At 51.3% G+C, this 23,832-nt stretch overlaps 1 protein-coding gene across 1 annotated transcript in view; it reads right to left on the minus strand.

The window, feature by feature from the left end:
* heatr5b (HEAT repeat containing 5B) overlaps positions 1–23,832 on the minus strand; it is a 151,887-nt gene that overhangs the window by 52,660 nt on the left and 75,395 nt on the right. The window contains exons 22-27 of the mRNA XM_052496616.1: positions 16,238–16,407; positions 9,586–9,730; positions 6,667–6,846; positions 3,857–4,117; positions 3,171–3,352; positions 2,986–3,054 (exon numbers count right to left, since the gene is read on the minus strand). Of these exons, the coding sequence (XP_052352576.1) occupies positions 2,986–3,054; positions 3,171–3,352; positions 3,857–4,117; positions 6,667–6,846; positions 9,586–9,730; positions 16,238–16,407 (1,007 nt within the window). The remainder of the gene's footprint in view (positions 1–2,985; positions 3,055–3,170; positions 3,353–3,856; positions 4,118–6,666; positions 6,847–9,585; positions 9,731–16,237; positions 16,408–23,832) is intronic.

Raw genomic sequence — 23,832 nt, forward strand, 5'->3', positions numbered from 1 at the left:
TGTCAGAAGGTGTATCTGGGGAGAACCTATCAGGACAGTTACCTGGCATGCCTTAGCCGTGATGTCAGAAGGTGGTTATGTGGAGAACCTATCAGGACAGTTACCTGGCATGCCTTAGCTGTGATGTCAGAAGGTGGTCGTGTGGAGAACCTATCAGGACAGTTACCTGGCATGCCTTAGCTGTGATGTCAGAAGGTGGTCGTGTGGAGAACCTATTTTTATTTCACCTTTATTTAACCAGGTAGGCTAGTTGAGAACAAGTTCTCATTTGCAACTGCGACCTGGCCAAGATAAAGCATAGCAGTGTGAACAGACAACACAGAGTTACACATGGAGTAAACAATTTAGCAAGTCAATAACACAGTAGAAAAAAATGGGCAGTCTATATACAATGTGTGCAAAAGGCATGAGGAGGTAGGCGAATAATACAATTTTGCAGATTAACACTGGTGATAAATGATCAGATGGGCATGTACAGGTAGAGATATTGGTGTGCAAAAGAGCAGAAAAGTAAATAAATAAAAACAGTATAAAAACAGTATGGGAATGAGGTAGGTGAAAAGGGTGAGCTATTTACCAATAGACTATGTACAGCTGCAGCGATCGGTTAGCTGCTCGGATAGCTGATGTTTGAAGTTGGTGAGGGAGATAAAAGTCTCCAACTTCAGCGATTTTTGCAATTCGTTCCAGTCACAGGCAGCAGAGTACTGGAACGAAAGGCGGCCAAATGAGGTGTTGGCTTTAGGGATGATCAGTGAGATACACCTGCTGGAGCGCGTGCTACGGATGGGTGTTGCCATCGTGACCAGTGAACTGAGATAAGGCGGAGCTTTACCTAGCATGGACTTGTAGATGACCTGGAGCCAGTGGGTCTGGCGACGAATATGTAGTGAGGGCCAGCCGACTAGAGCATACAAGTCGCAGTGGTGGGTGGTATAAGGTGCTTTAGTGACAAAACGGATGGCACTGTGATAGACTGCATCCAGTTTGCTGAGTAGAGTGTTGGAAGCCATTTTGTAGATGACATCGCCGAAGTCGAGGATCGGTAGGATAGTCAGTTTTACTAGGGTAAGCTTGGCAGCGTGAGTGAAGGAGGCTTTGTTGCGGAATAGAAAGCCGACTCTGGATTTGATTTTTGATTGGAGATGTTTGATGAGTCTGGAAGGAGAGTTTGCAGTCTAGCCAGACACCTAGGTACTTATAGATGTCCACATATTCAAGGTTGGAACCATCCAGGGTGGTGATGCTAGTCGGGCATGCGGGTGCAGGCAGCGATCGGTTGAAAAGCATGCATTTGGTTTTACTCGCGTTTAGGAGCAGTTGGAGGCCACGGAAGGAGTGCTGTATGGCATTGAAGCTCGTTTGGAGGTTGGATAGCACAGTGTCCAATGACGGGCCGAAAGTATATAGAATGGTGTCGTCTGCGTAGAGGTGGATCAGGAATCGCCCGCAGCAAGAGCAACATCATTGATATATACAGAGAAAAGAGTCGGCCCGAGAATTGAACCCTGTGGCACCCCATAGAGACTGCCAGAGGACCGGACAGCATGCCCTCCGATTTGACACACTGAACTCTGTCTGCAAAGTAATTGGTGAACCAGGCAAGGCAGTCATCCGAAAACCGAGGCTGTTGAGTCTGCCGATAAGAATTTGGTGATTGACAGAGTCGAAAGCCTTGGCGAGGTCGATGAAGACGGCTGCACAGTACTGTCTTTTATCGATGGCGGTTATGATATCATTTAGTACCTTGAGTGTGGCTGAGGTGCACCCGTGACCGGCTCGGAAACCAGATTGCACAGCGGAGAAGGTACGGTGGGATTCGAGATGGTCAGTGACCTGTTTGTTGACTTGGCTTTCAAAGACCTTAGATAGGCAGGGCAGGATGGATATAGGTCTATAGCAGTTTGGGTCAGGGTGTCTCCCCCTTTGAAGAGGGGGATGACTGCGGCAGCTTTCCAATCCTTGGGGATCTCAGACGATATGAAAGAGAGGTTGAACAGGCTGGTAATAGGGGTTGCGACAATGGCGGCAGATAGTTTCAGAAATAGCGGGTCCAGATTATCAAGCCCAGCTGATTTGTACGGGTCCAGGTTTTGCAGCTCTTTCAGAACATCTGCTATCTGGATTTGGGTAAAGGAGAACCTGGAGAGGCTTGGGTGAGGAACTACGGGGGGGCGGAGCTGTTGGCCGAGGTTGGAGTAGCCAGGCGGAAGGCATGGCCAGCCGTTGAGAAGTGCTTATTGAAGTTTCGATAATCATGGATTTATCGGTGGAGACCGTGTTTCCTAGCCTCAGTGCAGTGGGCAGCTGGGAGGAGGTGCTCTTGTTCTCCATGGACTTCACAGTGTCCCAGAACTTTTTTGGAGTTGGAGTTACAGGATGCAAACTTCTGCCTGAAGAAGCTATCAGGACAGTTACCTGGCATGCCTTAGCTGTGATGTCAGAAGGTGTATCTGGGGAGAACCTATCAGGACAGTTACCTGGCATGCCTTAGCTGTGATGTCAGAAGGTGTATCTGGCATGCCTTAGGAGAACCTATCAGGACAGTTACCTGGCATGCCTTAGCTGTGATGTCAGAAGGTGTATCTGGGGAGAACCTATCAGGACAGTTACCTGGCATGCCTTAGCCGTGATGTCAGAAGGTGTATCTGGGGAGAACCTATCAGGACAGTTACCTGGCATGCCTTAGCTGTGATGTCAGAAGGTGGTCGTGTGGAGAACCTATCAGGACAGTTACCTGGCATGCCTTAGCTGTGATGTCAGAAGGTGTATCTGGGGAGAACCTATCAGGACAGTTACCTGGCATGCCTTAGCTGTGATGTCAGAAGGTGTATCTGGGGAGAACCTATCAGGACAGTTACCTGGCATGCCTTAGCTGTGATGTCAGAAGGTGTATCTGGGGAGAACCTATCAGGACAGTTACCTGGCATGCCTTAGCCGTGATGTCAGAAGGTGGTTATGTGGAGAACCTATCAGGACAGTTACCTGGCATGCCTTAGCCGTGATGTCAGAAGGTGTATCTGGGGAGAACGCTGGTCTAAGAGCAGCTCCAACCTGAGGAACAATAAAGATATATACATTGAATGAGGTTGCCAGAGCTACATAGAAATACAACACATAGATTATCTTAATGGCGTATCTTCATTGATTATCTGTGTTGATAGACTCACGTTCGCCTGGTACTGCTCCAGGATCACGTGACCTGGGAACTCTGGCTCCGGAACAGAGGCAAACTTCTTAATAATGTCTTCCAGAGCCTGAAGACCAGCCATCCTCAACTGGTTACTGTTGTCTGTAGCTGCCATGAAGGCCATGCGAATCAGGTCAGAGAGGTGGAGGACCAGCAGATCACCTGGGAGACAGAGACACAGAGACAGACAGAGACACAGAGAGAGAGACAGAGACACAGAGAGAGAGACAGAGACACAGAGAGAGAGACAGAGACAGAGACACAGAGAGAGAGACAGAGACAGAGACACAGAGACAGAGACACAGAGACAGAGACACAGAGACAGAGACAGAGACACAGAGACAGAGACAGAGAGACAGAGAGACAGAGACAGAGACACAGAGACACAGAGACAGAGACACAGAGACAGAGACAGAGAGACAGAGACACAGAGACAGAGACACAGAGACACAGAGACACAGAGACAGAGAGACAGAGAGACAGAGACACAGAGAGACAGAGAGACAGAGAGAGAGAGAGAGAGATCAGGTTTCCTACATATATTGACAGATGTAATTCCATGACCAACCACTGGCAGCGTCTCTGTGTGTATAAAAAAATAAAGTCTAATGTGGTATCTGAGAGGCTGCTCGCTGATCGTGTGTGTGTGTGTGTGTGTGTGTGTACCTTTAGGGTTCTTGGCCTTAGCAGAGCGGGCGCCGGCCAGGTCAAAGTGGGTCTTGTCTGCGTTCTCACACAGCAGTATGATGCGACACAGACAGTCTGCAGCGAACACACGGGTCACCCAGCGCGGCGCCACAGACGGCTTGGCGTTATTGTCCTCTCCCAGCGCCGTAAACATGATGTCATCGTCGATCTCATCCTGCTTCTCCGAGTCGTCCTCTTCTTTACCCAGATCTACCGGTGCCACAACCCCTCCTCCAGCCTCTGGACAGGAAGGAAGGAATACTTCATCGACACAGGAAAACAGGTTTCCTACATATATTGACAGATGTAATTCCATGACCAGGCCACATTAAAGGCCCAATGCAGCCCTTTTCATATCCATATCAAACCAGTGACATAAAAAAATAAAGTCCCATGACCCAATGGTTTTCATCTATCAAACCAGAGACACATTAAAGGCCCAATGCAGCCCTTTTCATATCCATATCAAACCAGATCGACACATTAAAGGCCCAATGCAGCCCTTTTCATATCCATATCAAACCAGGCATGACACATTAAAGGCCCAATGCAGCCCTTTTCATATCCATATCAAACCAGACACCTTTAGGCAGCCCTTTTCATATCCATATCAAACCAGGCACGACACATTAAAGGCCCAATGCAGCCCTTTTCATATCCATATCAAACCAGGTCATTAAAGGCCCAATGCAGCCCTCTTGTCAAACCAGACACGACACATTAAAGGCCCAATGCAGCCCTTTTCATATCCATATCAAACCAGGCAGTAAAGGCCCAATGATATCCATATCAAATCACACACGACACATTAAAGGCCCAATGTCTATCCATATCAAACCAGAACACACATTAAAGGCCCAATGCAGCCCTTTTCATATCCATATCAAACCAGACACGCGCCCTTTTCATATCCATATCAAACCAGACACGACACATTAAAGGCCCAATGCAGCCCTTTTCATATCCATATCAAACCAGACACGCCATTAAAGGCCCAATGATGTCATATCCATATCAAACCAGTCGATCATTAAAGGCCCAATCCCCTGCTTCCATATCAAACCAGGTCGGCCCAATGCTTTTCTTCCATACAAACCAGATCTACACATTAAAGGCCCAATGCAGCCCTTTTCACATACAAACCCTCCTTAAAGGCCAGCCCCTTTTCTGGATATCAAACCAGGAAGGAAGGCCCAATAGCCCTTTTCATATCCATAAAACCAGGCACGACACATTAAAGGCCCAATACAGCCCTTTTCATATCCATATCAAACCAGGCATGACACATTAAAGGCCCAATGCAGCCCTTTTCATATCCATATCAAACCAGGCACGACACATTAAAGGCCCAATGCAGCCCTTTTCATATCCATATCAAACCAGGCAGCCCAATTTTTCATATCCATATCAAACCAGGCACGACACATTAAAGGCCCAATGCAGCCCTTTTCATATCCATATCAAACCAGACACGACACATTAAAGGCCCAATGCAGCCCTTTTCATATCCATATCAAACCAGACACGACACATTAAAGGCCCAATGCAGCCCTTTTCATATCCATATCAAACCAGGCACGACACATTAAAGGCCCAATGCAGCCCTTTTCATATCCATATCAAACCAGGCACGACACATTAAAGGCCCAATGCAGCCCTTTTCATATCCATATCAAACCAGACACGACACATTAAAGGCCCAATGCAGCCCTTTTCATATCCATATCAAACCAGGCACGACACATTAAAGGCCCAATGCAGCCCTTTTCATATCCATATCAAACCAGACACGACACATTAAAGGCCCAATGCAGCCCTTTTCATATCCATATCAAACCAGACACGACACATTAAAGGCCCAATGCAGCCCTTTTCATATCCATATCAAACCAGACACGACACATTAAAGGCCCAATACAGCCCTTTTCATATCCATATCAAATCCTTTCTGGGTAACAAATACCTTACTGGGATGGTTTAACATTAAAATCGTCAAAAATAAACACAAATAGCTTCTTAGCAAAGACCAAGCAATAATTTTGTCAAGACTGTTTGGGAGTGGTTTGAATGGGAGGAGAAAACTAGCTGTTATTGGCAGAGAGGTTTGGAACTCTTTCTTATTGGTCTATTTACCGGTGATGTCACCAGGCAGTATAAAACTCCATCCCACCGAAACAGGCTGAAATTTCAGGCCGTTTTTTCAAACAGCTTTTAAACTAAAAGGGGCATTATCATAATTTTCACAGTATTCTTCCAAACTCAGTGTGGAAATATATGATATAAAACCCAGAAAAATCCAGTTTTGACTAGACTGAACCTTTAAGACGAGGGAGAATGGACATTTAAAAAAAACCAAACACCATTATTCAACAAGACAATAAAAATACCCATATGGCTAGTGGCCTAATTAAATATCACTGCACTGACCAACAGCCAGACGAAAATATATCAACAGAACATTCCATGGCCACTGGGGCGGCAGCGTAGCCTTGTGGTTAGAGCGTTGGACTAGTAACCGGAAGGTTGCGAGTTCAAACCCCCGAGCTGACAAGGTACAAATCTGTCGTTCTGCCCCTGAACAGGCAGTTGACCCACTGTTCCCAGGCCGTCATTGAAAATAAGAATTTGTTCTTAACTGACTTCCCTAGTAAAACAAAGGTAATTTTTATTTATTTTTTTAAATCATGTGACTTAGCTGAGCATAACATTGATATATATATAAATAGAAGACATGTCTATTTAAACCCGTCACCAGACACTTAGTAAAGTCAAGTTTCACAGACTGTGACCTGTCGTAGCAGCCAGGACATCCTTGCAGAGCTTCAACCAATGAGAGAGCTTGTCCACGGCGAGCGAGGAGAGCATGTGGCCCAGAGTGTCATGGATGTCGTGACAAAGCTTCCTGTCCGTCTCCCGGTCCAGCATTCCAAACAGAACCCCCTCCAAACCAGTCTCTGTGATGTTCAGATCTAGCAGAGAGAGAGAGAGAGAGAGAGAGAGACAGAGCCAGAGAGACAGAGAGACAGAGCCAGAGAGACAGAGACAGAGCCAGAGAGACAGAGCCAGAGAGACAGAGACAGAGCCAGAGAGACAGAGACAGAGAGACAGACAGAGAGACAGACAGAGAGACAGACAGAGAGACAGAGACAGAGAGAGAGACAGAGAGACAGAGAGACAGAGACAGAGAGACAGAGAGACAGAGACAGAGAGACAGACAGAGAGACAGAGACAGAGAGACAGACAGAGAGACAGACAGAGAGACAGACAGAGAGACAGACAGAGAGACAGACAGAGAGAGACAGAGACAGAGACAGAGAGAGAGAGACAGAGAGAGAGACAGAGACAGAGAGACAGAGACAGAGAGAGAGACAGAGAGAGAGACAGAGAGAGAGACAGAGAGAGAGACAGAGAGAGAGACAGAGAGAGAGACAGACATTCAATCACACCTCTGTGGCACACCACCCCCTACAGACTAGTCTATCTGCGGCACACCACCCCCTACAGACTAGTCTATCTGCGGCACACCACCCCCGACAGACTAGTCTATCTGCGGCACACCACCCCCTACAGACTAGTCTATCTGTGGTGAGGGCCCTCGGAGTGTGGTGTCAGGAAAATAACCTCACACTCAACGTCAACAAAACTAAGGAGATGATTGTGGACTTCAGGAAACAGCAGAGGGAGCAGCTCCCATCCACATCGATGGGACACTAGTGGAGAGGGTAGTAAGTTTTAAGTTCCTCGGCGTACACATCACAGACAAACTGAATTGGTCCACTCACACAGACAGCATCGTGAAGAAGAAATTCGGCTTGTCACCAAAAGCACTCACAAACTTCTACAGATGCACAATCGAGAGCATCCTGGCGGGCTCTATCACCGCCTGGTACGGCAACTGCTCCGCCCTCAACCGAAAGGCTCTCCAGAGGGTAGTGAGGTCTGCACAACGCATCACCGGGGGCAAACTACCTGCCCTCCAGGACACCTACACCACCCGATGTTACAGGAAGGTCATAAAGATCATCAAGGACATCAACCACCCGAGCCACTGCCTGTTCACCCCGCTATCATCCAGAAGGCGAGGTCAGTACAGGTGCATCAAAGCTGGGACCGAGAGACTGAAAAACAGCTTCTATCTCAAGGCCATCAGACTGTTAAACAGCCACCACTAACATTGAGTGGCCGCTGCCAACACACTGACACCGACTCAACTCCAGCCACTTTAATAATGGGAATTGATGGGAAATTATGTAAATATATCACTAGCCACTTTAAACAATGCTACCTTATATAATGTTACTTACCCTACATTATTCATCTCATATGCATACGTATATACTGTACTCTATATCATCGACTGCATCCTTATGTAATACATGTATCACTAGCCACTTTAACTATGCCACTTTGTTTATATACTCATCTCATATGTATATACTGTACTCGATACCATCTACTGTATCTTGCCTATGCTGCTCTGTACCATCACTCATTCATATATCCTTATGTACATATTCTTTATCCCCTTACACTGTGTATAAGACAGTAGTTTTGGAATTGTTAGTTAGATTACTTGTTGGTTATCACTGCATTGTCGGAACTAGAAGCACAAGCATTTCGCTACACTCGCATGAACATCTGCTAACCATGTGTATGTGACAAATAACATTTGATTTGATCTGATTTGATTTACAGACTAGTATCTTCTGCACCAGGCCCCCGTCCCTGGTCTAGCGCCGGGCCCCCATCCCTGGTCTAGCGCCGGGCCCCCATCCCTGGTCTAGCGCCGGGCCCCCATCCCTGGTCTAGCGCCGGGCCCCCATCCCTGGTCTAGCGCCGGGCCCCCATCCCTGGTCTAGCGCCGGGCCCCCATCCCTGGTCTAGCGCCGGGCCCCCATCCCTGGTCTAGCGCCTGGCCCCCATCCCTGGTCTAGCGTCGGGCCCCCATCCCTGGTCTAGCGCCTGGCCCCCATCCCTGGTCTAGCGGGCCCCGTTCCTGGTCCCCCGTCCCTGGTCTATCCCCCCATCCCTGGTCTAGCGCCTCCCTGGCCGCCCCCGTCCCTGGTCTAGCGTCGGGCCCCCATCCCTGGTCAAGCGCCTGGCCCCCGTCCCTGGTCCCCCCCATCCCTGGTCAAGCGCCTGGCCCCCGTCCCTGGTCTAGGGTCCCGGGCCCCCGTCCCTGGTCTAGCGTCGGGCCCCCATCCCTGGTCTAGCGCCTGGCCCCCATCCCCTGGTCTAGCGTCGGGCCCCCATCCCTGGTCAGCGCCTGGCCCCCATCCCTGGTCTAGCGCCGGGCCCCCATCCCTGGTCTAGCGCCGGGCCCCCATCCCTGGTCTAGCGCCGGGCCCCCATCCCTGGTCTAGCGCCCCATCCCTGGGCCCCCCCATCCCTGGTCTAGCGCCCCCATCCCTGGCCCCCCCATCCCTGGTCTCCCTGGTCTAGCGCCGGGCCCCCATCCCTGGTCTAGCGCCTGGCCCCCATCCCTGGTCTGGTCCCCCATCCCCTGCGCCCCCCATCCCTGGTCTAGCGCCTGGCCCCCATCCCTGGTCTAGCGTCGGGCCCCCATCCCTGGTCTAGCGCCGGGCCCCCATCCCTGGTCTAGCGTCAGGCCCGTCCCTGGTCTAGCGTCGGACCCCCGTCCCTGGTCTAGTGTCAGGCCCGTCCCTGGTCTAGCGTCAGGCCCGTCCCTGGTCAGGTCCACTACTTACTGACGGTGGTTGAGTCCGTGCTGTCCTTGTTGCGGGCCAGACTCATGGCGTACTCACAGACCTCTGCAGCCTCTCTCTGGGCCAGCTGTCTCAGACAGGCCACCGCTGCACGACGCAGCAACAGGTGAGAGCTACACAGGTGGACCTGAGGAAGGAACACACACACAGGTCAACTACCACACACACACACACACACAGGTCAACTACCACAAAACACACACACACACACACACACACACACACACACACACACACAGGTCAACTACCACAACACACACACAGGTCAACTACTACCCTGCCACGTCCACCATCTAAGCCTGCATCATATAGCAGCCCCCCCCCCCCCTCACACACTTACACAGAGACAGGGCATCAGGCTGGCCCCCTCCCACACAGGGACAGGGCATCAGGCTGGCCCCCTCTCACACAGAGACAGGGCATCAGGCTGGCCCCCTCTCACACAGAGACAGGGCATCAGGCTGGCCCCCTCTCACACAGAGACAGGGCATCAGGCTGGCCCCCTCTCACACAGAGGCAGGTTATCAGGCTGGCCCCCTCCCACACAGAGACAGGGCACCAGGCTGGCCCCCTCTCACACAGAGACAGGGCATCAGGCTGGCCCCCTCTCACACAGAGACAGGGCACCAGGCTGGCCCCCTCTCACACAGAGACAGGGCACCAGGCTGGCCCCCTCTCACACAGAGACAGGTTATCAGGCTGGCCCCCTCTCACACAGAGGCAGGGCATCAGCCTGGCCCCCTCTCACACAGAGACAGGTTATCAGGCTGGTCCCCTCCCACACAGAGACAGGGCATCAGGCTGGCCCCCTCCCACACAGAGACAGGGCATCAGGCTGGCCCCCTCCCACACAGAGACAGGGCATCAGGCTGGCCCCCTCTTACACAGAGGCAGGGCATCAGGCTGGCCCCCTCTTACACAGAGACAGGGCATCAGGCTGGCCCCCTCCCACACAGAGACAGGGCATCAGGCTGGCCCCCTCTTACACAGAGACAGGGCATCAGGCTGGCCCCCTCTTACACAGAGACAGGGCATCAGGCTGGCCCCCTCCCACACAGAGACAGGGCATCAGGCTGGCCCCCTCTTACACAGAGGCAGGGCATCAGGCTGGCCCCCTCTTACACACCCACACAGAGACCGGGCATCAGGCTGGCCCCCTCTTACACAGACAGGGCATCAGGCTGGCCCCCTCTTACACACCCACACAGAGACAGGGCAACAGGCTGGCCCCCTCTTACACAGAGACAGGGCAACAGGCTGGCCCCCTCCCACACAGAGACAGGGCATCAGGCTGGCCCCCTCTTACACAGAGACAGGGCATCAGGCTGGCCCCCTCTCACACACTCACACAGGTTATCAGGCTGGCCCCCTCTCACACAGAGACAGGGCATCAGGCTGGCCCCCTCCCACACAGAGACAGGGCATCAGGCTGGCCCCCTCTTACACAGAGACAGGGCATCAGGCTGGCCCCCTCTTACACAGAGACAGGGCATCAGGCTGGCCCCCTCTTACACAGAGACAGGGCATCAGGCTGGCCCCCTCTTACACAGAGACAGGGCATCAGGCTGGCCCCCTCTTACACAGAGACAGGGCATCAGGCTGGCCCCCTCTTACACAGAGACAGGGCATCAGGCTGGCCCCCTCTTACACAGAGACAGGGCATCAGGCTGGCCCCCTCTTACACAGAGACAGGGCATCAGGCTGGCCCCTCTTACACAGAGACAGGGCATCAGGCTGGCCCCCTCCCACACAGAGACAGGGCATCAGGCTGGCCCCCTCCCACACAGAGACAGGGCATCAGGCTGGCCCCCTCCCACACAGAGGCAGGGCAACAGGCTGGCCCCCTCTTACACAGAGGCAGGGCAACAGGCTGGCCCCCTCCCACACAGAGACAGGGCATCAGGCTGGCCCCCTCTCACACAGAGACAGGGCATCAGGCTGGCCCCCTCTCACACAGAGACAGGGCACCAGGCTGGCCCCCTCTCACACAGAGACAGGGCACCAGGCTGGCCCCCTCCCACACAGAGACAGGGCAACAGGCTGGCCCCCTCTCACACAGAGACAGGGCAACAGGCTGGCCCCCTCCCACACAGAGACAGGGCAACAGGCTGGCCCCCTCCCACACAGAGACAGGGCATCAGGCTGGCCCCCTCCCACACAGAGACAGGGCATCAGGCTGGCCCCCTCCCACACAGAGACAGGGCATCAGGCTGGCCCCCTCTTACACAGAGACAGGGCATCAGGCTGGCCCCCTCTCGCACAGAGACAGGGCATCAGGCTGGCCCCCTCTTACACAGAGGCAGGGCATCAGGCTGGCCCCCTCTTACACAGAGGCAGGGCATCAGGCTGGCCCCCTGTCACACAGAGACAGGGCATCAGGCTGGCCCCCTCCCACACAGAGACAGGGCATCAGGCTGGCCCCCTCTTACACAGAGACAGGGCATCAGGCTGGCCCCCTCTCACACAGAGACAGGGCATCAGGCTGGCCCCCTCTCACACAGAGACAGGGCATCAGGCTGGCCCCCTCTCACACAGAGACAGGGCATCAGGCTGGCCCCCTCCCACACAGAGACAGGTCATCAGGCTGGCCCCCTCTTACACAGAGGCAGGGCATCAGGCTGGCCCCCTCCCACACAGAGACAGGGCATCAGGCTGGCCCCCTCCCACACAGAGACAGGGCATCAGGCTGGCCCCCTCCCACACAGAGACACGGCATCAGGCTGGCCCCCTCCCACACAGAGACACGGCATCAGGCTGGCCCCCTCCCACACAGAGACAGGGCATCAGGCTGGCCCCCTCTTACACAGAGGCAGGGCATCAGGCTGGCCCCCTCCCACACAGAGACAGGGCATCAGGCTGGCCCCCTCCCACACAGAGGCAGGGCATCAGGCTGGCCCCCTCCCACACAGAGACACGGCATCAGGCTGGCCCCCTCCCACACAGAGACAGGGCATCAGGCTGGCCCCCTCCCACACAGAGACAGGGCATCAGGCTGGCCCCCTCTTACACAGAGACAGGGCATCAGGCTGGCCCCCTCTCACACAGAGACAGTGCATCAGGCTGGCCCCCTCTCACACAGAGACAGGGCATCAGGCTGGCCCCCTCTTACACAGAGGCAGGGCATCAGGCTGGCCCCCTCCCACACAGAGGCAGGGCATCAGGCTGGCCCCCTCTCACACAGAGACAGGGCATCAGGCTGGCCCCCTCTTACACAGAGGCAGGGCATCAGGCTGGCCCCCTCTCACACAGGGCATCAGGCTGGCCCCCTCCCACACAGAGACACGGCATCAGGCTGGCCCCCTCTCACACAGAGACAGGGCACCAGGCTGGCCCCCTCCCACACAGAGACAGGGCAACAGGCTGGCCCCCTCTCACACAGAGACAGGGCAACAGGCTGGCCCCCCACACACAGAGACAGGGCAACAGGCTGGCCCCCTCCCACACAGAGACAGGGCATCAGGCTGGCCCCCTCCCACACAGAGACAGGGCAACAGGCTGGCCCCCTCCCACACAGAGACAGGGCATCAGGCTGGCCCCCTCTTACACAGAGACAGGGCATTACTTTGCAGACAGAGTTCAGTGTGTCAAATCAGAGGGCATGCTGTCCGGTCCTCTGGCAGTCTCTATGGGGGTGCCACAGGGTTCAATTCTCGGGCCGACTCTTTTCTCTGTATATATCAATGATGTTGCTCTTGCTGCGGGCGATTCCCTGATCCACCTCTACGCAGACGACACCATTCTATATACTTTCGGCCCGTCATTGGACACTGTGCTATCAAACCTCCAAACGAGCTTCAATGCCATACAGCACTCCTTCCGTGGCCTCCAACTGCTCTTAAACGCGAGTAAAACCAAATGCATGCTTTTCAACCGATCGCTGCCTGCACCCGCATGCCCGACTAGCATCACCACCCTGGATGGTTCCAACCTTGAATATGTGGACATCTATAAGTACCTAGGTGTCTGGCTAGACTGCAAACTCTCCTTCCAGACTCACATCAAACATCTCCAATCAAAAATCAAATCCAGAGTCGGCTTTCTATTCCGCAACAAAGCCTCCTTCACTCACGCTGCCAAGCTTACCCTAGTAAAACTGACTATACTACCGATCCTCGACTTCGGCGATGTCATCTACAAAATGGCTTCTAACACTCTACTCAGCAAACTGGATGCAGTCTATCACAGTGCCATCCGTTTTGTCACTAAAGCACCTTATACCACCCACCACTGCGACTTGTATGCTCTAGTCGGCTGGCCCTCACTACATATTCGTCGCCAGACCCACTGGCTCCAGGTCATCTACAAGTCCATGCTAGGTAAAGCTCCGCCTTATCTCAGCTCACTGGTCACGATGGCAACACCCATCCGTAGCACGCGCTCCAGCAGGTGTATCTCACTGATCATCCCTAAAGCCAACACCTCATTTGGCCGCCTTTCGTTCCAGTACTCTGCTGCCTGTGACTGGAACGAATTGCAAAAATCGCTGAAGTTGGAGACTTTTATCTCCCTCACCAACTTCAAACATCAGCTATCCGAGCAGCTAACCGATCGCTGCAGCTGTACATAGTCTATTGGTAAATAGCCCACCCATTTTCACCTACCTCATTCCCATACTATTTTTATACTGTTTTTTATTTATTTACTTTTCTGCTCTTTTGCACACCAATATCTCTACCTGTACATGCCCATCTGATCATTTATCACGCCAGTGTTAAATCTGCAAAATTGTATTATTCGCCTACCTCCTCATGCCTTTTGCACACATTGTATATAGACTGCCCATTTTTTTTTTTTCTACTGTGTTATTGACTTGCTAATTGTTTACTCCATGTGTAACACTGTGTTGTCTGTTCACACTGCTATGCTTTATCTTGGCCAGGTCGCAGTTGCAAATGAGAACTTGTTCTCAACTAGCCTACCTGGTTAAATAAAGGTGAAATAAAAAAATAAAAAAAATAAACATAGAGACAGGGCATCAGGCTGGCCCCCTCTCACATAGAGACACGGCATCAGGCTGGCACCCTCCCAGACACTTACACAGAGACAGGGCACCAGGCTGGCCCCCTCCCAGACACTTACACAGAGACAGGTTATCAGGCTGGCCCCCTCTCACACAGAGACAGGGCACCAGGCTGGCCCCCTCCCAGACACTTACACAGAGACAGGGCATCAGGCTGGCCCCCTCCCAGACACTTACACAGAGACAGGTTATCAGGCTGGCCCCCTCTCACACAGAGACAGGGCACCAGGCTGGCCCCCTCCCAGACACTTACACAGAGACAGGGCACCAGGCTGGCCCCCTCCCAGACACTTACACAGAGACAGGGCACCAGGCTGGCCCCTTCCCAGACACTTACACAGAGACAGGGCACCAGGCTGGCCCCTCCCAGACACTTACACAGAGACAGGGCATCAGGCTGGCCCCCTCCCAGACACTTACACAGAGACAGGGCACCAGGCTGGCCCCCTCCCAGACACTTACACAGAGACAGGGCACCAGGCTGGCCCCCTCCCAGACACTTACACAGAGACAGGGCACCAGGCTGGCCCCCTCCCAGACACTTACACAGAGACAGGGCACCAGGCTGGCCCCCTCCCAGACACTTACACAGAGACAGGGCATCAGGCTGGCCCCCTCTCACACAGAGACAGGGCACCAGGCTGGCCCCCTCCCAGACACTTACACAGAGACAGGGCATCAGGCTGGCCCCCTCCCAGACACTTACACAGAGACAGGGCACCAGGCTGGCCCCCTCCCAGACACTTACACAGAGACAGGGCACCAGGCTGGCCCCCTCCCAGACACTTACACAGAGACAGGGCACCAGGCTGGCCCCCTCCCACACACTTACACAGAGACAGGGCACCAGGCTGGCCCCCTCCCAGACACTTACACAGAGACAGGGCACCAGGCTGGCCCTCTCCCACACACTTACACAGAGACAGGGCACCAGGCTGGCCCCCTCCCAGACACTTACACAGAGACAGGGCACCAGGCTGGCCCCCTCCCAGACACTTACACAGAGACAGGTTATCAGGCTGGCCCCCTCTCACACAGAGACAGGGCACCATGCTGGCCCCCTCCCAGACACTTACACAGAGACAGGTTATCAGGCTGGCCCCCTCTCACACAGAGACAGGGCACCAGGCTGGCCCCCTCCCAGACACTTACACAGAGACAGGGCACCAGGCTGGCCCCCTCCCAGACACTTACACAGAGACAGGGCACCAGGCTGGCCCCCTCCCAGACACTTACACAGAGACAGGGCACCAGGCTGGCCCTCTCCCACACACTTACACAGAGACAGGGCACCAGGCTGGCCCCCTCCCAGACACTTACACAGAGACAGGGCACCAGGCTGGCCCCCTCCCAGACACTTACACAGAGACAGGGCACCAGGCTGGCCCCCTCCCAGACACTTACACAGAGACAGGGCACCAGGCTGGCCCTCTCCCACACACTTACACAGAGACAGGGCACCAGGCTGGCCCCCTCCCAGACACTTACACAGAGACAGGGCACCAGGCTGGCCCTCTCCCACACACTTACACAGAGACAGGGCACCAGGCTGGCCCCCTCCCAGACACTTACACAGAGACAGGGCACCAGGCTGGCCCCCTCCCAGACACTTACACAGAGACAGGGCACCAGGCTGGAGAGGTTAACGTGGCGCGGGGCGAACATGTGTAGCTGCTGGAGACAGGATATGGCCGCTGCCTGCACCAGGGAGTCGCTGTGACCCTGCATGATGGCACAGCCCACCAGACATGATGAGCGGATCGTCGAGATGGTCGCTCCGTTACCTGGAGAGAGAGAGAGAGATCAGCAACACTGGTGTAAAGTACTTCAGAATACTTTAAAGTACTGGTGTAAAGTACTTCAGTATACTTTAAAGTACTGGTGTAAAGTACTTCAGTATACTTTAAAGTACTGGTGTAAAGTACTTCAGTATACTTTAAAGTACTACTTAAGTAGTTTTTTGCGGTATCTGTACATTAGAATGTATATTTTTGACAACTTTTACCTCACTAGATTCCTAAAGACAATAATGTACTTTTTACACACATTTTCCCTGACACCCAACAGTACTTAGCAGGACAGAAATATGGTCTCATTCACAGACTTATCAAGACAACATCCCTGGTCATCTCTACTGATCTGGATCACTAAACACACCTGGCTATCTGTAAATGATGTCTGAGTGTTGGAGTGTTCCCCTGGCTATCTGTAATGGTGTTGGAGTGTGCCCCTGGCTATCTGTAATGGTGTTGGAGTGTGCCCCTGGCTATCTGTAAATGATGTCTGAGTGTTGGAGTGTTCCCCTGGCTATCTGTAAATGATGTCTGAGTGTTGGAGTGTTCCCCTGGCTATCTGTAATGATGTCTGAGTGTTCCCCTGGCTATCTGTAATGATGTCTGAGTGTTCCCCTGGCTATCTGTAATGATGTCTGAGTGTTGGAGTGTTCCCCTGGCTATCTGTAAATAATGTCTGAGTGTTGGAGTGTTCCCCTGGCTATCTGTAAATAATGTCTGAGTGTTGGAGTGTTCCCCTGGCTATCTGTAAATGATGTCTGAGTGTTGGAGTGTTCCCCTGGCTATCTGTAATGATGTCTGAGTGTTCCCCTGGCTATCTGTAATGATGTCTGAGTGTTCCCCTGGCTATCTGTAATGATGTCTGAGTGTTCCCCTGGCTATCTGTAATGATGTCTGAGTGTTCCCCTGGCTATCTGTAATGATGTCTGAGTGCTGGAGTGTTCCCCTGGCTATCTGTAAATAATGTCTGAGTGTTGGAGTGTGCCCCTGGTTATCTGTAAATGATGTCTGAGTGTCCCCCTGGCTATCTGTAAATAATGTCTGATGTCTGATCTGTAATGATGTCTGAGTGTTGGAGTGTTCCCCTGGCTATCTGTAAATGATGTCTGAGTGTTGAAGTGTGCCCCTGGCTATCTGTAAATGATGTCTGAGTGTCGGAGTGTTCCCCTGGCTATCTGTAAATAATGTCTGAGTGTTGGAGTGTTCCCCTGGCTATCTGTAATGATGTCTGAGTGTTGGAGTGTTGGAGTGTTCCCCTGGCTATCTGTAAATGATGTCTGAGTGTCGGAGTGTTGGAGTGTTCCCCTGGCTATCTGTAAATGATGTCTGAGTGTTGGAGTGTTCCCCTGGCTATCTGTAAATGATGTCTGAGTGTTGGAGTGTTCCCCTGGCTATCTGTAAATGATGTCTGAGTGTCGGAGTGTTGGAGTGTGCCCCTGGCTATAGGTAAATGATGTCTGAGTGTTGAAGTGTGCCCCTGGCTATCTGTAAATGATGTCTCAGTGTTGGAGTGTTCCCCTGGCTACCTGTAAATGATGTCTGAGTGTTGGAGTGTTCCCCTGGCTATAGGTACATGATGTCTGAGTGTTGGAGTGTTCCCCTGGCTATCTGTAAATGATGTCTGAGTGTTGGAGTGTTCCCCTGGCTATCTGTAAATGATGTCTGAGTGTTGGAGTGTTCCCCTGGCTATAGGTAAATGATGTCTGAGTGTTGGAGTGTGCCCCTGGCTATAGGTACATGATGTCTGAGTGTTGGAGTGTTCCCCTGGCTATCTGTAAATGATGTCTGAGTGTTGGAGTGTTCCCCTGGCTATCTGTAAATTATGTCTGAGTGTTGGAGTGTTCCCCTGGCTATCTGTAAATGATGTCTGAGTGTTGGAGTGTTCCCCTGGCTATATGTAAATGATGTCTGAGTGTTGGAGTGTTCCCCTGGCTATCTGTAAATGATGTCTGAGTGTTGGAGTGTTCCCCTGGCTATCTGTAATGATGTCTGAGTGTTCCCCTGGCTATCTGTAATGATGTCTGAGTGTTCCCCTGGCTATCTGTAATGATGTCTGAGTGTTCCCCTGGCTATATGTAAATGATGTCTGAGTGTTGGAGTGTTCCCCTGGCTATATGTAAATGATGTCTGAGTGTTCCCCTGGCTATCTGTAAATGATGTCTGAGTGTTGGAGTGTTCCCCTGGCTATCTGTAAATGATGTCTGAGTGTTGGAGTGTTCCCCTGGCTATCTGTAAATGATGTCTGAGTGTTGGAGTGTTCCCCTGGCTATCTGTAAATGATGTCTGAGTGTTGGAGTGTTCCCTGGCTATCTGTAAATGATGTCTGAGTGTTGGAGTGTTCCCCTGGCTATCTGTAAATGATGTCTGAGTGTTGGAGTGTTCCCCTGGCTATCTGTAAATGATGTCTGAGTGTTGGAGTGTTCCCCTGGCTATCTGTAATGATGTCTGAGTGTTGGAGTGTTCCCTGGCTATCTGTAAATGATGTCTGAGTGTTGGAGTGTTCCCCTGGCTATCTGTAAATGATGTCTGAGTGTTGGAGTGTTCCCTGGCTATCTGTAAATGATGTCTGAGTGTTGGAGTGTTCCCTGGCTATCTGTAATGATGTCTGAGTGTTGGAGTGTTCCCTGGCTATCTGTAATGATGTCTGAGTGTTGGAGTGTTCCCTGGCTATATGTAAATGATGTCTGAGTGTTGGAGTGTTCCCCTGGCTATATGTAAATGATGTCTGAGTGTTCCCCTGGCTATCTGTAAATGATGTCTGAGTGTTGGAGTGTTCCCTGGCTATCTGTAAATGATGTCTGAGTGTTGAGTGTTGGCTATCTGTAAATGATGTGTTCCCCTGGCTATCTGTAAATGATGTCTGAGTGTTGGAGTGTTCCCTGGCTATCTGTAAATGATGTCTGAGTGTTGGAGTGTTCCCTGGCTATCTGTAAATGATGTCTGAGTGTTGGAGTGTTCCCTGGCTATCTGTAAATGATGTCTGAGTGTTGGAGTGTTCCCCTGGCTATCTGTAAATGATGTCTGAGTGTTGGAGTGTTCCCCTGGCTATCTGTAAATGATGTCTGAGTGTTGGAGTGTTCCCCTGGCTATCTGTCAATGATGTCTGAATGTTGGAGTGTTCCCCTGGCTATCTGTAAATGATGTCTGAGTGTTGGAGTGTTCCCCTGGCTATCTGTAAATGATGTCTGTGTGTTGGAGTGGTGCCCCTGGCTATCTGTAATGATGTCTGAGTGTTGCCCCTGGCTATCTGTAATGATGTCTGTGTGTTGGAGTGTTCCCCTGGCTATCTGTCAATGATGTCTGAGTGTTCCCCTGGCTATCTGTAATGATGTCTGAGTGTTCCCCTGGCTATCTGTAATGATGTCTGTGTGTTGGAGTGGTGCCCCTGGCTATCTGTAATGATGTCTGAGTGTTGGAGTGTTGCCCCTGGCTATCTGTAATGATGTCTGTGTGTTGGAGTGTTCCCCTGGCTATCTGTAAATGATGTCTGAGTGTTGGAGTGTTCCCCTGGCTATCTGTAATGATGTCTAAGTGTTGGAGTGTTCCCCTGGCTATCTGTAATGATGTCTGAGTGTTGGAGTGTTCCCCTGGCTATATGTAAATGATGTCTGAGTGTTCCCCTGGCTATATGTAAATGATGTCTGAGTGTTGGAGTGTTCCCCTGGCTATAGGTAAATGATGTCTGAGTGTTGGAGTGTTCCCCTGGCTATATGTAAATGATGTCTGAGTGTTGGAGTGTGTCCCTGGCTATAGGTAAATGATGTCTGAGTGTTGGAGTGTTCCCCTGGCTATATGTAAATGATGTCTGAGTGTTCCCCTGGCTATATGTAAATGATGTCTGAGTGTTGGAGTGTTCCCCTGGCTATAGGTAAATGATGTCTGAGTGTTGGAGTGTTCCCCTGGCTATATGTAAATGATGTCTGAGTGTTGGATATGTAAATGATGTCTGAGTGTTGGAGTGTTCCCTGGCTATAGGTAAATGATGTCTGAGTGTTGGAGTGTTCCCTGGCTATATGTAAATGATGTCTGAGTGTTGGAGTGTTCCCCTGGCTATCTGTAAATGATGTCTGAGTGTTGGAGTGTGTCCCTGGCTATAGGTAAATGATGTCTGAGTGTTGGAGTGTTCCCCTGGCTATATGTAAATGATGTCTGAGTGTTCCCCTGGCTATATGTAAATGATGTCTGAGTGTTGGAGTGTTCCCCTGGCTATAGGTAAATGATGTCTGAGTGTTGGAGTGTGTCCCTGGCTATAGGTAAATGATGTCTGAGTGTTGGAGTGTGCCCCTGGCTATATGTAAATGATGTCTGAGTGTTCCCCTGGCTATCTGTAATGATGTCTGAGTGTTGGAGTGTTCCCCTGGCTATCTGTAATGATGTCTGAGTGTTCCCCTGGCTATCTGTAATGATGTCTGTGTGTTGGAGTGGTGCCCCTGGCTATCTGTAATGATGTCTGAGTGTTGGAGTGTTGCCCCTGGCTATCTGTAATGATGTCTGTGTGTTGGAGTGTTCCCCTGGCTATCTGTCAATGATGTCTGAGTGTTCCCCTGGCTATCTGTAAATGATGTCTGAGTGTTGGAGTGTTCCCCTGGCTATCTGTAATGATGTCTAAGTGTTGGAGTGTTCCCCTGGCTATCTTTAATGATGTCTGAGTGTTGGAGTGTTCCCCTGGCTATAGGTAAATGATGTCTGAGTGTTGGAGTGTTCCCCTGGCTATCTGTAAATGATGTCTGAGTGTTCCCCTGGCTATATGTAAATGATGTCTGAGTGTTGGAGTGTTCCCCTGGCTATATGTAAATGATGTCTGAGTGTTGGAGTGTTCCCCTGGCTATAGGTAAATGATGTCTGAGTGTTGGAGTGTTCCCCTGGCTATATGTAAATGATGTCTGAGTGTTGGAGTGTTCCCCTGGCTATCTGTAAATGATGTCTGAGTGTTGGAGTGTGTCCCTGGCTATAGGTAAATGATGTCTGAGTGTTGGAGTGTTCCCCTGGCTATATGTAAATGATGTCTGAGTGTTCCCCTGGCTATAGGTAAATGATGTCTGAGTGTTGGAGTGTTCCCCTGGCTATAGGTAAATGATGTCTGAGTGTTGGAGTGTGACCCTGGCTATAGGTAAATGATGTCTGAGTGTTATTGTGTTCCCCTGGCTATAGGTAAATGATGTCTGAGTGTTGGAGTGTTCCCTGGCTATAGGTAAATGATGTCTGAGTGTTATTGTGTTCCCCTGGCTATAGGTAAATGATGTCTGAGTGTTGGAGTGTGTCCCTGGCTATAGGTAAATGATGTATGAGTGTTGGAGTGTGTCCCTGGCTATCTGTAATGATGTCTGAGTGTTGGAGTGTTCCCCTGGCTATAGGTAAATGATGTCTGAGTGTTGGAGTGTGTCCCTGGCTATAGGTAAATGATGTCTGAGTGTTGGAGTGTGTCCCTGGCTATAGGTAAATGATGTCTGAGTGTTGGAGTGTTCCCCTGGCTATAGGTAAATGATGTCTGAGTGTTGGAGTGTGCCCCTGGCTATAGGTAAATGATGTCTGAGTGTTGGAGTGTTCCCCTGGCTATCTGTAATGATGTCTGAGTGTTGGAGTGTTCCCCTGGCTATATGTAAATGATGTCTGAGTGTTCCCCTGGCTATCTGTAATGATGTCTGAGTGTTGGAGTGTTCCCCTGGCTATCTGTAAATGATGTCTGAGTGTTCCCCTGGCTATAGGTAAATGATGTCTGAGTGTTCCCCTGGCTATCTGTAAATGATGTCTGAGTGTTCCCCTGGCTATAGGTAAATGATGTCTGAGTGTTCCCCTGGCTATAGGTAAATGATGTCTGAGTGTTGGAGTGTTCCCCTGGCTATCTGTAATGATGTCTGAGTGTTGGAGTGTTCCCCTGGCTATCTGTAATGATGTCTGAGTGTTGGAGTGTTCCCCTGGCTATCTGTAATGATGTCTGAGTGTTGGAGTGTTGGAGTGTTCCCCTGGCTATCTGTAATGATGTCTGAGTGTTGGAGTGTTGGAGTGTTCCCCTGGCTATCTGTAATGATGTCTGAGTGTTGGAGTGTTCCCCTGGCTATCTGTAATGATGTCTGAGTGTTGGAGTGTTCCCATGGCTATCTGTAATGATGTCTGAGTGTTGGAGTGTTCCCCTGGCTATCTGTAATGATGTCTGAGTGTTGGAGTGTTCCCCTGGCTATCTGTAATGATGTCTGAGTGTTGGAGTGTTGGAGTGTTCCCCTGGCTATCTGTAATGATGTCTGAGTGTTGGAGTGTTGGAGTGTTCCCCTGGCTATCTGTAATGATGTCTGAGTGTTGGAGTGTTCCCATGGCTATCTGTAATGATGTCTGAGTGTTGGAGTGTTCCCCTGGCTATCTGTAATGATGTCTGAGTGTTGGAGTGTTCCCATGGCTATCTGTAATGATGTCTGAGTGTTGGAGTGTTCCCATGGCTATCTGTAATGATGTCTGAGTGTTGGAGTGTTCCCCTGGCTATCTGTAATGATGTCTGAGTGTTGGAGTGTTCCCCTGGCTATCTGTAATGATGTCTGAGTGTTGGAGTGTTCCCCTGGCTATCTGTAATGATGTCTGAGTGTTGGAGTGTTCCCCTGGCTATCTGTAAATGATGTCTGAGTGTTCCCCTGGCTATCTGTAAATGATGTCTGAGTGTTGGAGTGTTCCCCTGGCTATCTGTAATGATGTCTGAGTGTTGGAGTGTTCCCCTGGCTATCTGTAATGATGTCTGAGTGTTGGAGTGTTGGAGTGTTCCCCTGGCTATCTGTAATGATGTCTGAGTGTTGGAGTGTTGGAGTGTTCCCCTGGCTATCTGTAATGATGTCTGAGTGTTGGAGTGTTCCCCTGGCTATCTGTAATGATGTCTGAGTGTTGGAGTGTTCCCCTGGCTATCTGTAATGATGTCTGAGTGTTGGAGTGTTCCCCTGGCTATCTGTAAATGATGTCTGAGTGTTGGAGTGTTCCCCTGGCTATCTGTAATGATGTCTGAGTGTTGGAGTGTTCCCCTGGCTATCTGTAATGATGTCTGAGTGTTGGAGTGTTCCCCTGGCTATCTGTAATGATGTCTGTGTGTTGGAGTGTTCCCCTGGCTATCTGTAAATGATGTCTGAGTGTTGGAGTGTTCCCCTGGCTATCTGTAATGATGTCTGAGTGTTCCCCTGGCTATATGTAAATGATGTCTGAGTGTTGGAGTGTTCCCCTGGCTATCTGTAATGATGTCTGAGTGTTCCCCTGGCTATCTGTAAATGATGTCTGAGTGTTGGAGTGTTCCCCTGGCTATCTGTAAATGATGTCTGAGTGTTAGAATGTGCCCCTGGCTATCTGTAAATGATGTCTGAGTGTTGGAGTGTTCCCCTGGCTATCTGTAAGGATGTCTGAGTGTTCCCCTGGCTATATGTAAATGATGTCTGAGTGTTGGAGTGT

Source organism: Oncorhynchus keta, chromosome 3, assembly GCF_023373465.1.
Source record: "Oncorhynchus keta strain PuntledgeMale-10-30-2019 chromosome 3, Oket_V2, whole genome shotgun sequence".
Lineage (NCBI taxonomy): Eukaryota > Metazoa > Chordata > Actinopteri > Salmoniformes > Salmonidae > Oncorhynchus > Oncorhynchus keta.